Source organism: Nelusetta ayraudi, unplaced genomic scaffold, assembly GCF_046127955.1.
Source record: "Nelusetta ayraudi isolate G7.1 ecotype Tasmania unplaced genomic scaffold, CSIRO-AGI_Nayr_v1 ptg000006l, whole genome shotgun sequence".
Lineage (NCBI taxonomy): Eukaryota > Metazoa > Chordata > Actinopteri > Tetraodontiformes > Monacanthidae > Nelusetta > Nelusetta ayraudi.
This window is the reverse complement of record NW_027466056.1, coordinates 6,280,744-6,296,555: the sequence shown is the minus strand read 5'-3', so window position 1 is coordinate 6,296,555 and position 15,812 is coordinate 6,280,744. Positions and strand designations below refer to the sequence as shown.

The following is a 15,812-nucleotide window of genomic DNA, read 5'->3' as shown; positions in this document are numbered from 1 at the left end:
AATGTGTTGGATGTAAAATATGTCCGTCTGGAACGGGAGGCCACCGCGCGTCGGTGGAACCTTAAGATTGCTCGGATAACCCAGCGCGTTTGCTTACTGAACTGTTTACTCTGATAATCTTTTCCGGCCGACCCCGCTAACAGGGCCGAAGGGATCCGGACCTTTAAACTGCTCCGACGTGGCCCTGCAGCCGGAAGGACAGGGCCAATCATCTTCTCGGTTCACACCAGGTTCTCCAGCAGCGTCGGAATAATCGTGCAATGCACACAACGCACAACCTGTAGACTGATAAATATTTTTACAAAAACAAAACAAAACAAAACTTAACCCAAATCTAATAATGTAAGGTTATGGCTTTGTATATATAACAAATTTGTAGGCTAATTTTTTCTATCAAAGCTACCCCGTAAGGAAATGCCAGCCAACTGTCTGTTTGCAAACTGTAAACCCTCCCCAAAAAAATAAATGACCTATGACCAATAATTGATCCGACGATTGGCGGATTTTACATTTCAGTAGCATTCCCATCTCTGAGGGAGGTGGTGGGAAAAAAAGCCAATATGAGTGCTTTTAATATGGACTAGCTTATTGTTTGAGCTTAAAGGCCAGGAGATACTTTTCAAATAAATGCAGTGGCGATATTAAATTACGACACCTCTTTGGCGCGTGAACAAAGAAACCCAGCATTTCACACGATGAAATCAGACAGCGACCCCCCAGTGGTGACATTCAGAAGTGCTGGACATATCAACTCAAATATCGACGATAGCGATACCAGTGTTGGTATCGTTTTTTATCGATACCAGCGTAATTAGATTGATACTTTCCCTCTAGTTACTAGAGCTAATTATCTAATCTAATTTTGTGTCTTGACATTGTATTGGGATATGTTTATCTTTATTAACTTGGTTTAAACTTGCACATAATTTTGGAAGAAAATCTTTTTTGCATCATTTCAAATGAAATGATTGTGACAACACAAAATTATGAGCAGAAAAAAAGGGCAAATTAGGCAAATTACCTGGTTGTTATCAAGCACTGCTGCTCTGAGGTGAGAAAGGCATTGAACGGTGTGACCCAGTATTTACTAATCACCAAAAAGCTTTGCCAAAATTCTGCCCCGGGGTTTTCAACTCATTCAGGATCCACAGGGGGAGGAAAAAAAAAATCAAAAACAATTTAAGGTCATGAAAATCAATTCAGATTGAACAAATCTGAAGCTTAGTGAAAAAAAAAAACACTTTGCAGTATCGCAACACTGCAAACATTCATGCTAATTTAGGAGCCTTTTAGGAAAAGTGATTGAGTGGGAAAGCGAGGTTTCTGTTACTAAGTGGAGAGGACGCTACAAGCACACAGGTGATTCGATTACTGCCTATTGTCTTTGCCAGTGTCGTTTCCTCGACAATAGCTCTCTGCCAACAGACGCCCGACCTAGATAAGGATAGTTCTTAGGGGATCTATTGCCATAATTAATTCATTAATTATTATGTTTCTTTTTTTTTTTAAATTGTATCTTTATTTTGGAACGGACAGGCAAATTGCGCAGTCCAGCAGATTTAAAGGTAATAGAAATAAAAGTCCTTCCATTTTTAGTTTTAGTCTTGGTATATCCTACACTCCTCGGAAAACAGCAAACTTCCGTCTCCTTAAGCTTGTACTGAGTATTAGATACTCAGTTGTAGAGAACTTTGATACAATTTGAATTATGAGTGAGTCAAACAGTTCACAAAATAGCGCTAACGTCCCGGCATTTCTTTGTTCAGCAGGGGAACCGGGGCGGGAGCACGCAATCGCTGTCGCGCTACGCTAACGTGTCGGCAAAGTTACGTGGCGCGGGAGGGGGGGTTGATTATGGCTGGTTATCACAGCCTTCACGCAGGCCGGACAGAGACACGTAGCGGGCCGGATGTAGCCCGCGGGCCGTAGTTTGGGGACCCCTGATGTACAGGGTCACGTGACCAGTTCACTTCAAGTGAAAATGGTGTGTTATGTTTGGATGGAGGATTCTTGACAGCAAACAAACATAAACAAACAAAAGCAAAGATAATTGTAAAATCTCGTCCTGCGAATTACAGCTTATGCGCTTCACACCATTCAATGGAAACACCTGCAATTGAACATTGTCGTCTGTTTTCGCACAGCCGATAATAAGCTTTTTGCGCTAACAGCAGCAGAATCTGACATGTTTGCTTTTTACAGGATAAACATGCGAGCAAAGTCCAATTTATGGGCTACTGACGCCCAGAGCTCACTTATACACATGCATTGCGGCTGAGGTGCGGAGCCGTTCGAGGCGCGGCGCGGCACGGCACGGCACTCCCAGCGTGTTTATTTTTAAACCTATTAGCATGAGCACAACAGATGTGCACACCGCTCGTCTGTCAGCTCAGCGTCAGCGTCGTTTTCTGTCTCACTGACTTCAAAGTGGGAGCAAGATGCAGTGCAATGCCTGCTAAAGGGCCTCTGCGAATAGATAAATAAATGCCTATTGCTACATGACGAATAACTGCTGAATGCTATGGGATGTGCACATGGGCTGTGGGTTTGCTTTGTTTAGTTTTTTAAACTCGGATACCTTCGAAGTTTGATCTGATAAATTCAAAGTTTTAATTAATGACAGATTAATAAAAGACGAATAAAATCTGTTTTTTTTTTATGTGCTGCATTCACAAATCTTTTTATGGGGTGTTACTTCAAAACTTTGGGTGAGAGACCAACAGTAACCACGTGTGACTCGGCAAAACAGGAGTTTTTGATGAAGTTAGTATTGCGCACACATTTTGAGGGTTATTACCTTCTGCAAACAAACATGCACGACAAAACCGGCAAAATTTTTGGAGCGCAGAATCTGTTGTTGGCTGTTAATTATTTCCCCAATTCGCTGAGAGGAAAGGGCTTGCTCGCCAGCGAGCTAGTTTTCTTTCAGCAGAAATGCTGACTTCTCTCTCTCTCTCTCTTTTTTTTTTTTTTTTACATCCGCAACCATTTTTTCCACGCGATATGGAAAACTTTAAACGCCGTAAATTACCACCTGCCTTGCTTTGCAAAGTGGGAAAAGGGGCCTCGGAGCAGCAGCTTCACTCTGACCGCTTTTTCGAATAAAGTCGTAAAGCATGGAAGAGGTACACCTCAGTGGGCCGACGGTTTTATTCACCCTCTTGCAAGGTGTCTGATTTATTTTTGGTCCTGTGTGCATGTGGGGGTACACACAGCACTAAGCGGACGCGACGGTTCACCCAGCCGAGTGGCGCTGACCCGGTGCCGGCTCTTGTTTGTGCAGCTTGCTCACTTAGCGAGCTGCTCTATTGTGCAAATACTCCACCGCGCCCGGCTCCGCTGTCACAGACAGCCCCTGTGCATATGTGGGTACGGTTTTGCCACTGGGTTTTTTTTTTTTTTTTTTAGATGGAATTATTATCGTGGCGAAAAAAAAAGACAATTTTTGCGCGTGGAGATTTCAGCTCTGTCTGTCTCGTTGCATTTAAGCGGAAAATGTTTTTTGAGCAATCTTTATTTTCTGTGGATTCAGGAACACCCGACCACTATGTGGTGATTTTCCGTTAGTGGCAGCTCATGCTGGCAAAAGCGTTCTTTTTTAAAAAATAAATAAAATAAATAATCAAGCCTGATTGAACGCACCCTTTTCTATGACCCATTTGCTGATCCCATCAAAAGGTTTAGTCAATGTATGGTCTGGCTTACAATACAGGTTCATCTGCCTGTAAGTTGTATTTTCATGCCACCTTTGAAAAAAAAAAAAAAACTCCATCTATTTTACTTCCAAGGCAACCTGATCGTTTCATAAAGAAGAACTGTTAAGCAAAGTTAAGTTTTTCTCGGTGGATATTTCTGAAGGCGCTATTGGCAAGACATTTCTGCAAGGCATCGGTCATGACCCATACAATTCTATACTAATGCAGATGAGGTCAGAAAGTTGTGTCAGGGCGCAACAAGCAATTTTCATCATTGTCAGACACAAGGAAATTACACATTTTGTACAATTTGCGAAGGCCAAGGTGTTTTTCTTCCAAGGGAAAAAACAGGTCTGAGTTCATGCGAATCGTTGTACGAAAAGGATGGGCAGAGCTCCCGATTTCAAAAAGGAGGCCAATGTGGAAGTGCCAAACGCCTCCATTATTTTGCTTGGCCAACAGGGGCCGACAAAATGGTTTCAAAACATGAATCCAGAAAAGAGCCTTAAAGTCATAATGGTACAAACAGTTTAAAAGACAAAATAAATACGGTGTAAAAAGCTGGTAAAAAAAAAAGTAGGCATATTAAGTATTAAGTCCATTTTGTCTGATTTTGTGTAAAAAAAAAACAAACAAAGATAAAATTGTGGCTGTAGCCACGTCTTCCCTCTAATCTTCATTAGTGGGTGGGAGTGCTTTGAGGCACACAATGCATTTCTCCTCCAATCCCATCTCTGGTACCCCTTCCCCTCGCCCACTCCCACACATCCAAATGTGGACTCTTCCTGTCTCAAAACAGACTGGAAGCTCAAGACGGAGCAGATTTGGGGCCTGCATTTCTTACTTTTCCTTTTTTTTTCTTTTAAATTTCAAATGTCTCCCCTTGTTCTACTTTGTTCTCCTCAACACCAGGGCGCCACAGAAACAAGCCACAAGGCGCCGATTTCAGCAGTAATGATGGTGACGGTGACCAAGGTATTTCACTCGTCCTTCACCCCTCCCCCTTATGACCAGACACTGCCTGAAACTAGTGCATGGCAGCAGATCAGTTCGTTTACTGCCCCCTTTTGGCCCTCAACTTACCCATCATTTTGCTCCCCCTCTACCACATTTGAGTTTTGACCAAACCTTCCCCCCTGTTTTCTTTGGAACCAAGAGATACAGTGACCTCCAAATAGAAAGTAGAGGACATCAGCGACCCCCCCCCCCCCTCTCCATCCCCACATCGGATTAGCCAAATAGAATTCCAACTTCAACTCTGCATGTACGGAAAAACATCATGTCCCCGGCCTCCCTTTTGTTATGTTTGTGCCTTTAACAATCCCTTCTCCCATTGCTCGTTGAAGCATGAGCACTAACTCATGTTGCTTTGACAGCGGAAAATTGTTTGTTGGAGGCTCTGAGGGAGTCAACAAAAGCAACAACAAAAAAAAACGAGATAACACTTACACCTCACTATTGGGCAAAGACAGGTTGGTCAAGCATGGGTTAGGTTGTTGTCCATAAGGGTAAAGGACAAGTTGAAGCTGTGACAAATCAGAATCGACTTCACCGGCCAAGCGTGTCAATGCAATGGAGTGTACAGCATAGTGGAGGAAGGTTCAAGTCCCGAAAATATCCAAAGAATCAGAATCCAAAGATTCAAACTATAACAAAGTGCGGGTATGATAGTCACGCAAATGCACGTGTGGCATCAGTGCCAGTAGTGAGAGTAGCGGTGGGTGTACGGATCCACATATTGATACCAATGTTGGTGCTTGTCACTATCGATATTTATCACTGTCTCCTGTACGCGCTGCTGTAGCTTCACCAGAGACACGATCTTGCTGACTGTGTGAGTACTGCTTCTCCTCACCGAAGGGAACTATATTTATAGTAGTACTTCCAAAAACTTGGGATATTTTATTTATTTTTTCACCCCTTCTAATGAAAGATTTGAAAAATTTGAACCAGAGAACAATTTAAGGAGGTCAAACTACCGGCTCTCTGTTAACGCAGCTGGTCATGGAAATTCATTCAGACTAAGCACTTTGACGATACGTCCACTTCTAAGATATTTAACGGGATCGTATTGATATCGGCATCAGTGATACAATTAGATAGATCTAGTAAGAGTCAGATTTAGCAATTTTATGATACATCTGCTTTAACTCTTTAAAGGTATTGTTTTGGTATCGGTAACAATGACACAATTAAATAGATCTAGTACGATTCAAATTTAGCAATTTCATGATGCATCCACCTCAATTGTTTAAAACTATGATATCAGTGATTGTGATACTGGCCCTCCAATTCCTTGTAATCAGATGGATACCAGATCTTCAAGTATTGCACCACACTACATGAGGGTACTTGAGAAAAGACAGACATGATTTACCATAGAGCCTGTATGGAGCATGTGTACAGCAACATGACAGTGGGCGGTCCGTAGGGGGTGATTATTTCATTTGATCCCAGCCGAGCGTTTCTCGTTGATGTACTGCAGTGTGCCGCAGTTCATCATCCCCACCGCAGACGCTCCGTCAGGTCATTAACGCTGCGCACACTCACACACTTTTCATTCAAGCAACTCCAGGTGACGGTGAGGACATGCTGTGAATCTTGTGGTCACTTGCTACTGACTTGCATTGAAACTCTCCACCTCTGACCTGTCTGACTCACTGGGCGGGGCTAACATTGAGCTAGTGGGGTATGTTGCTGCGTACAGGGACCTGATTGGTTGGAAAGTGCGGAAAAGGACTTTAAATAAATTGAGGTAAATGAGCAACAAAGTCAGACCAATGGTCTTTGTCAGCGTTTTAAATGTTTGGCCTTTCAATAGTTTGTCAGGTGTACTTTGTTTGTTTAGCTAGTTTTGAAGATCAGAAAAATCCAAATGTTCTCTTTTTGTCTTACAATTCTTTAAAATTTCACTCTCGATGGAGGAAATGTCACCTTAGCTACGGTATAATATCACCAGCAGGAGCATTTTTGAAATTAGCCAAATGGAGAAGTGGAACATAAATCAGCAGGGCCGGAACGTTAGACGATCCAATTAGAAGTGACTGATGATGGGGCTGATTGAAACACTACGGGGGCAAATGAGGGACAGGGAACAGGTGCGCAAGATGGGTAGACGAGGTCATGTGACTGCAGATGATAGCTAGGCTGGTAGGGATGTTGCAGGGGACAGAATGGAGGAAACGACCTGAGGCTTCATCACAAGCGATGGCAGCAACTGCAAAGGTGGCGATGATCTCCAAAAATCGCAGGAAATTAAATCGACTCGTGTGGAAAATTGCAACGGTGTCAGACATCTCTCTCTTTTTTTTTTCAGCGTTTTTATTAAAAAAAACATGCTCATCCGTGTTCCGTTTCTAGCTAAATGAAACAGACCCAAACCGAGAAATGTTTAGATATTAAAAACTTTGCAATCCAGCTCGCGAACGACTGTCGACTGTTGGATGATATGGAAAAAATCTGGGAATGGATTGCTAAATATTTGTACGAATGCAAACACTAAGCTAGGAATGCTAAACCTTCCCTCTAGCAGGTCACAAGATCGTTGTTGGCTCACAAAAAACCCCCCAAACATTTCATGGCTTTTGAGGGAAAAGCATATACTTGATGTCTTTGAATTATATTTGTAATTTAGTTTGAACTTTTTTCTTTTTTTTTATTTATTGTCTTGCCAGAGGCTCCCCGTTGTGCAATATTGTGTGACATTTAAGATGGTTCTAAAGGTAAACGAAATTTGAAGATTGACCAAAACGTTACATAGTAGAGGTCTGAAAGATGGATGTTCAGGCTTTGATTTTCTTTAGATTTGATTATTTGCAAATTTACACTGACGGGATCATTTGCGCCATTGTTCCAATCCTGATTATTTTGCATAGACAAGTCAAGTCAGAAAAATAGCCACGTGTCGAGCTTTGAGGACATATCGTTTATTGCCGTGATTGGTAAATAAATCACAGGTCTGTTTTAAAAAAAGACAGATTTCTCCGCGGCTGTTTCGACATCATGCATGTGTGATTCAGTGTGATTCATTTTTACTCTTATTGCGTTACGCTGCCATGTCACTTTGATTTTACTTCTCAGACTCTTAATCATATGACATGATCAAAGTCAACGGAGGGGAAAAATATATATTATGCAAGAGTTTCCATTTTCTAAATACTTCGACAAAGGGGGATCAACAATTTGCCATTTAATTTAAGTTCTGTGTGATGTGCAATTTTTAGCCTCACTTTGTGTCTGTTTGCACAAAGTGAGGCTAAAAAGTATCTATTTTTTTAGGTTGTAAAAGCACACAGGCGCAATTCCAGAAAGCGATACTCCTCATTTTACAAAGGGAGAAAGTTAATTATGCTCAGATTCCTGAAAATGCTTCCTATCTTCTCTGGGGTGTGTTTCCATGCCGGGCAGGGACCACTGTGGAAAATTGAATTTGCTACGAACAGATGCGGTGTGGTTTACCTGGAATAAGAAGGGTGAGGTCTCTTGAGACCGTCGCAAAAAACGATTACAAAAGGCCATATGCCGGAGGATGAGAAAAAGGGGGGTCTGTTTTACTAATAAAAGGCGGAAGTGCACAAGGCCTGTTGGGCAGAAGCTAAAGGAAAGAGGGGGGAAACAATTTGCAGCGTCCAGTTTTGTTACCGTCACAGAGAAACCGGCAAGCAAACAAAGGGAAAGACAAATACTTTGGCGGGAGGATGTCTTAATTATGACAGCCTCTGCTTGCTGCTCTGCCTGTGTGTGTGGTATTTTTTTCTGGGGAAAAAGCACACTGGATCGATTACGAGCGAATATTTGTCTGCAGCAGCAATGACTTATTCCCACCGATCCCCCGTGGTTCCGCCTACATCTTGCTGGCTGCCGTGAGGATGAGGTGGGAAGCAGAGTGTTCCAGACAGTCTCTTTTTCTGGAGGTTTGCCTCTTTTCTGAGCTCTTGCCAGACAGTGTCACCGATTGAGTTGAAAGTTACTGCCATTTATTGTTGTTCACGTTGGCAGAATCCTCGCTTAAATGTCGAGGGGATTAGGACGAGTTGCTCTTTTTGACATGAAGAAGTGACGATCATGTTCCAGTTTCCAAAAGCATCAAGGAAAGCCAAAAGCACCATGTGGAATGTTTTCTAAACGGGCATTAACTCAAAAACATTAAAAAAAAAAAAAAAAACCTAACTGCTGGATATAACCCTAAATCTGGACAATTACCAGAGGTCTGCTACAATGTTGTTTCCAGGCATTCAGTTTGCTCACATGAGACTTTTTGTTTGGTTTTATTTATCCAAATTCAGTGAAAATTTAACAAGTTCTGTACAAGATGGAGGTCCGTCACGGATTGGGCCCCCTTGGAAACAAAACAATGTAACTGTGAGTTTTTTTGTTTTGTTTTTTTAACAAAAGGCAACTCCCTGGATTTTGGGGTTATGTCTAGCATGATTTTAGGTAACGTTAGCATAGATTTGAGCATGTGTTTTCTGAAGTTGTCGTGGAGGTGGTTGTTTCTCTATTTATAATGTCGGTAGGGGGCGGCTGTTCTGATGGGAAATGTCAGGCTTTGTTAAGATAAAAAAAAAAGAAAGAAAAGAAATAGCATCACTTGAACGTCCCAACACTCTGATTGATCCTTCAACTGTTGATTCAGGGGGGGGAGCATAAAAGAAGCGCAATGAAAGGACAGGAAAGTAGGATCACGGTGTCTAGGCGTAAAAAGGGCAGGTTGGTCTGGATGGCTGAGTCCTGTTGCTCATCAAACAAAAAACTAAATTTGAAGTATGAGAATTCTAGAGCCTGATTCCGCCCACTTAAAGTGCAGGCATTCTTGGAGGTAAAGAGTATACGACAATGACGCTGCAATCTCCGCCCCTGGGTCTATTTTTGGACCACATTTTAACCAATTTCAAGGGTGGTCTCAGGTTTCCTTGCACTTTGCAAACCCATCAAAGGCCATTCATACCCATCCTACAAACAGCAGAAGTCAAATTGAACGAGTACCCCCACCACCACCACCGCCGCCGCCATCAGCACTACTCACGCCACCCCTCCCGCCTATAAAAAGATGAGTAATGTGCACGAGGCGCTGCAGCCAGTGGAGAAATATATTATCCCTGCCTGCCTCTGGTGGCAGTGATGGATGTCGACGAGGCAGTGGCTCGCCGCTCAGTCGTCCTGGAAGCTCTCTGTGCCGGGGGAGAGCGCAAGGCACGCGGCGGGCGGCGAGGAAGCGGAGAGCACTTAGGGCGCTTTGATTTCTTTAGCTTTTTAAGTGCACTCCATGCTGACAAGACATGGGACATGGCGCCCCCCCCTGCCCAACCTCCCCCCGAGACCACCCTTCTCGCCGGCTTTGAAAACCGACCACATTGGGTTGGTGCGCCCGTTTTTTGTTCCAGTCGGGCCGCTATTGTTTCGTTAACGGAAGTCGGCGGCAAAAACATCAGATGGATATCAGTTCCGGCCTGTGACGGCTTAACGGCAGTGCTCTTGTTTTATGGGCACTTGCCCCTTTTTTTCAAGGTTGTTTCCAGCCCACCGGGGTCCGGACCTGTCGTAATACGAGGGTGAATGACAAATTGGATTCTCTTTGATAGCGTCTTTCCCTCCTGCCTCCGTGATTAGCCCGGCGGTATTGAACTGCCGCGACTCTGTCAGCAACTGGCAAAAACTGGAAACTATGTTATTTAAATCTTAGCTACACGTTCACCTCTCACCCTGCCTGGCTTTTGCTGACATTTTCCTCATGCCCAAATGACATTTAAGAGACTTAGCAGCAGCTTTTATCCCGCCAGAGCCGTTGATAATGGGTTTGTTCAGCTCTTGGTTTCAGGTGTGTCTAAGGCTGACAAATTCACACTCATTTTTTTTTTTTTTGGTCGGTGCGTTGCAACAAAATATGACGGAGGTGCAGCTGCAAGCCGTCTTGATTTATTGCAAAACCCGACTCGCCTGTCGAAGGGATTTATCCCCTCCTGCCGCCCCCCCTCCCGCCGTGACGCGGTGGACGCGCTTAATTTATAGGCGCCACCTACATGTGCGCTAATCACCCCGGCTTAATCACAGCCGGGGAGCAACACAAACAAGGCATTCGTCTGGCCTAATTGCAGCGCACCCTGCGTATCGTGGAACAAATCGAGCAGGCGGGAGCGGAGACGGATGCAGAGGCGGCGGGGTCGAAGCCGTCGGGTCTGGTGGGAGAATGTGAAGGAAAAAAAACAAACACAAAATGAAAAGACCCAGAGCTCTTTGACCATGGATGCACGATAATCGCCGCAAAATCGGAAACAGTTGTCCTCATTTCGCGTAAGCGCTAATCACGTTAGCCCTGCTTGTTTTCGGCATAAAGCTTGCGCTTTCATTTTCCAAGATTTTGTGCGAGCAAAATTTATTGGCCGCTTCCCGGCAGTACTGATTGGTCGTTTTCAAGTATTATTATTTATTTTTTTACTTTTTTTTTTTTTTTATGAACAGCCACGGTGCGCTAATGTTCCTTGACAGTTAGCTCTTGATAGCTGAATGTTAACAAACACACAAACAACCAATAGAATTGTTGTTTCCAAGAGACGCTGTGAGTGTTTAGGCTACATGTTATAGTAGCATGTTTTTACATGAAAACACTGCCTAAGAAATTAAAACAAAGACAGCATGTGACTGATTTGCTCCAAATCCTGCATCAGTAGGAAGGCTTAGCCAGAAAAACAAACAGGAATAAGCAAGTCTAAACAATCCAGTTTACTGTGATGGGCAGATTTTGCTTCCAGTGTACGATTGTATGTCTTTGCATTGTGTACCCGGATGGATTCCATGTTGTTTGCCTGGTAACGCTGCCAGATTTGCATAATTAAGTTGAACATTTTGAATTTCTTTTGATTTGATCTTTTGAATAGTACAGGTTTATCTGCTTGGCATCTCTGCCTGTCGCCAGGGTCGTCAGCTGGTGCCACCGTTCACTGATGTTTCGCCCCCTAGCCAGGACACCTCGCGGTGGGGGGCCAGTGGCTTTTGTGGGGACGTCTCCCCACACCACTCCCTGCAACTGACCTCATTGGGGTGTTGAGCCCCAGCTGTTGTCCTTCCTCCGTAGCCACATCCAGAAACTCGCTTTCTCTGCCTCTTCCGCCAGCTCCTTGGTTGCCCTCTTCAGGCTTGCTCTGGTCATTCCCACCGCGCGGATTCCATGTTGTTTGCCTGGTAACGCTGCCAGATTTGCATAATTAAGTTGAAAATTTAGAATTTCTTAATACCAGCAAAGCTTTTGGAACAAAACAAATGAAAACGTCCTTTGGTCCTTTTGAAGATACTATTTATTTTATTATCGTAACCTCAGCACTGCAATATCGTTGCGGTTTTGAAAGTACGAGGGCCCTGTGAAAAAAACAAAACAAACCCTTTAAGCTAATACCCTGTTTGTCTGCTCCACAGATATCCACGATGAGAACGGCTTGAAGCCCGTCATGGTTTACATACACGGCGGCTCCTACGTGGAAGGAGCTGGCAACATGATTGACGGCAGCATCTTGGCCAGCTACGGGAACGTCATCGTCATCACAATCAACTACCGGCTGGGAGTTCTGGGTAAGTCCACCAGCTAATTAGTTCGGAAGGGAGGGTGATAGGAGGGTTGATTGAGTCTGCGAGCGAGCTATTGATTTTGTGATTGACTTGACGGCAAATTGGATCCAAGTCGTTCGGCCGAGCGGTTGTCGGATGTTTGCGTAGATACGCGGGGGTTTTTGTAGTAGCGACTGCGCGAGGAACCCTTAAGCTCTTTCTCGATTACAATGTCCGGTCTTTGATGTCTATTTGAACTCTTGGTCTTTCTGTAACAAAGGATTTCGTATGTCTGCCGAGGCAAAACCTCCCTCCCACGCTCACGTTCAGTCCCTGTTGAGGTCTGACGGTCCTGATCTCTTTTGATTGGCCATTGGGATTACAGGATTAGCCGCCTTCGGCCCGCTCTAACACGAATAAATCACCATTTTATCTTATTTTATGAGATCTCTCTTTCCATACCCACATGTAACACCATCAGTTCGCCCATTTAAATAACAGTTAAATCAAATCAAACCGAAAGAAGCAATCGACAGACCTTAGCTGGTGACCTCGAGGACTCTTATTGCTTTCAATTTGAGCGAAAGCTGGGAAAGCTGGGGAAGTATTTTTGCATACTTTCTCTGTACCACCTGAGTAGAAGCATCATTTGGCACAGGACATGCTTAGATAACTTTAAAAACACTTTAGAAGTAATGTTCTTGTCACACATTTCAAATTACAGGCCCAAGTCTTTGGGGGTATATTTCAGTGCCGCTCTTCTTTGACAAAAATCACTTCTGCGACGGCGGCGGTAGAAGCTTCGGTCAGAATTGCTCCTCGGAGATGCTTGCCAGCCGAGGTTGTTGCAAATAGTCTCCCGCCACTGTTTAAACTCCAATATTTGTAAATATCACTCTGGAAGATCCAGGTTGGTGGTGTTTGGTACAAGGGATTCCCCAAAGGCCGTGTCTGTGTTTGTATTGAGACACATATATGAAACACTACGGACTCGACAACGCCACCTGAATACACACAACAGCTACCATCAATTATTCCCAATGAGCTATTTCTTGGTTGTTGTTTTTTAACAGAAGATATATTTGCATTGGTTAAACCATCCTATTGCAGAGGCCAACGTACCTCTGCAAACTTAGCTGATGGCTAAATCCCCTAATAGGTGCACATTTCCTGCTTTCAAGTCTGCAAATTTGATGTTCTTGGCTATTTTTTTCCCCGTTTGCTCGGTGTTCATTGTCCGTGAAACGCCGGAGCATGTCCTCAGTCACAGCAGCTGCTGCTGCTGCAGCCCTGCTCCTCTTATAATTTGTTATAGGGCTGCGCTGTCTGCACCAGTCACTATATTTAGTTTGCCGCTGAGCCAGGGGGGAAAAGGTGTTCTGGAAAAGCATTGCACTGCTGAGAGAGAGAGGGGAAGGGAGGGACGGAGAGGGGAAGGGGGGGGATTAAGAGAGGCGTGAGGAGCAAGAATGCAGACGAGGATACAGATATAAAGTGAGGCGAGTGTGTGAGAATCTAGCTTGAAAAAACTTTGGGGGATGATTAGCCACAAGCTCAAGTCAGTCCTTTACATTAGCGCTGTGCCCAGTGTCCTCCCTCTACTGGTAGCAGGCGTGCAAAGAAACTTGTTTTTTGTATACCTCAACGATTGTGACAATACAAAATTCTAAGCAGAAAAAAAGGATGGCGGGCAAACAACCAGCTCTAAGGTGAGAGAGGTATTGAAAGGTGTAAATAAGGGATTTCTATTTTCACGTCTAAGCAACAGGGACACTTGCATTAGGTTAGGGTCATCTAAGAACATGTACAACATATAAGTAGATTGAATACTTCAATTGGAATTAGGACTGGAATTGGAAAACCCGCAGCATCAATACAAGACTCCATTTTCAGGGTAAGAAAATAAGGGAGCGTATTCTGTAGGCTTGACGGACCAGTGGTTGCAGCCCCAATTGCGGTTGTAGCAGGTAGCGATGCACCGTAACCTGACCTGATACCAACTACAATCAAAGGTGGAATTTCCAACACTGATACGGATGCCAATGTGGTTGTTTTTTGTTCATGAATGTATCTCTAACTTTAACCGCACAAGTGTGAATACATGTAATTTTTAAAAAGGACACTCAATCAATACTTTTTGATGAGAATCTCTGGCGTCGATCTGTCCTGCACAGCGCTGGCGGCAGGTTCTCTATGAGTAGAGGAATTATTGATTTCGTTTTTTGGGAAGCCGCCGAGTGCCATCTGGCCCTCGGGAAGCTACCGCGGGGAGCCAGGAACTACTTGATGGCCCGGTCACACCCACTTCATTTGTTTGTGTGTTTTGACCAATGATGGTGGCCTAGGGGATGAGCTCCTTTGCTAATAGTGCTGACAAAAAAATGCCACATGTAAGTCTCTCTGTAGTCTTTCTGTAGATTGGAGGTCACATTTAAAGGTCCAGTGTGTAAAATTTATAAGGAAGGTTTTCCACAGAAGTCCCAGATTATTTTAAGCAAGTTCTAGTTCTAGTGGTTTCATTATTATTATGCATTCAACATCTTTGTAGCTTCCTTACGTTTCACCGTAATGCATTTGCTTCTCCTGTAAGCTAAGGACCAGGTTGGGCTTCCTCCTCTTCCTCTCCTTCCTCCTCTTCCTCCCTCGTTGATGGCCACTTCGGCCATCGAGGACGGCTGTAGCCGGGGGGAGGTCATTATGACTCCGAAAAATCTCCGCTCCTTGCGGCCTGAGGAGAGACAATGCGGCTCAGGCCAAGATGAGCGGAGGGCTTGCGACGGCCACGGTAGATGTACGTTGTGAGTCAGGAGATGAGGCGATGCCTTCTGACGCAGTTTTTTTTTTTTTTTTTTAAAGGCAACGGCTCAAGAGAATGCGGACGAGTGTGAGAGAAAAAAAAAACAGTTCTTGCTTTTTTTTTGTACCATCTGGCTCGGCTTTTGAGTGTGTAGGGACAAGGGTGCAAGAGTCATCTGTCGTTTTTGGCAAAAAAAAAAAAAAAGGGCCGGCCGTTAATGAGGCGAATGGCGGTGTGTGTGGGGACGGCCTTTGGTCAATATGCCACCGCCACGGTCAGGAATAATCAGCAAGCAATCATCAGGTCAGTTTCTGTCATGATGCGTTTAAAATGTTAGAAATTGAAAATTGCACCCAAATATATCCGCTTGATTCCATCAATGTAAGAAGGCTAGCGAAAACAGTTCAGTCTTTTTCCTTTCAATTTCATTCTACCACCATAGGGTTGCAAAAAGACCAAGTAAAGTTTTCAGATATTGGAATCAGGAGCTTGGGTTTTGGAAATAGCCGGTCTATGAAACCTACATTTACTTCAAATAAAATCAAATCAGCATCATGAGTTTTGTATGAGAGAAAGAAACTGGACAGCTAATAGGCACAGTTGAGCTGTGATAGCTTCACTTGTCGGGACACAATTTCATACTGTGGTTAAAACTCTGGTTCGATATTTACTGTTACATCTAACTGGAAAGCCTTTCTTACTGAAAAGGGTGTTGCATACAGATGGGAATATGATAGTACAGTGTAGGATGTAATTGCTTGTAAATTCTTGATAGCAAGCCA

At 43.9% G+C, this 15,812-nt stretch overlaps 1 protein-coding gene across 1 annotated transcript in view; it reads left to right on the top strand.

The window, feature by feature from the left end:
* Window positions 1-15,812, top strand: part of nlgn4xa (neuroligin 4 X-linked a) — a 70,981-nt gene that overhangs the window by 19,205 nt on the left and 35,964 nt on the right. Inside the window, exon 3 of the mRNA XM_076017474.1 lies at window positions 12,105-12,257. Coding sequence (XP_075873589.1) covers window positions 12,105-12,257 — 153 coding nt within the window. The remainder of the gene's footprint in view (window positions 1-12,104; window positions 12,258-15,812) is intronic.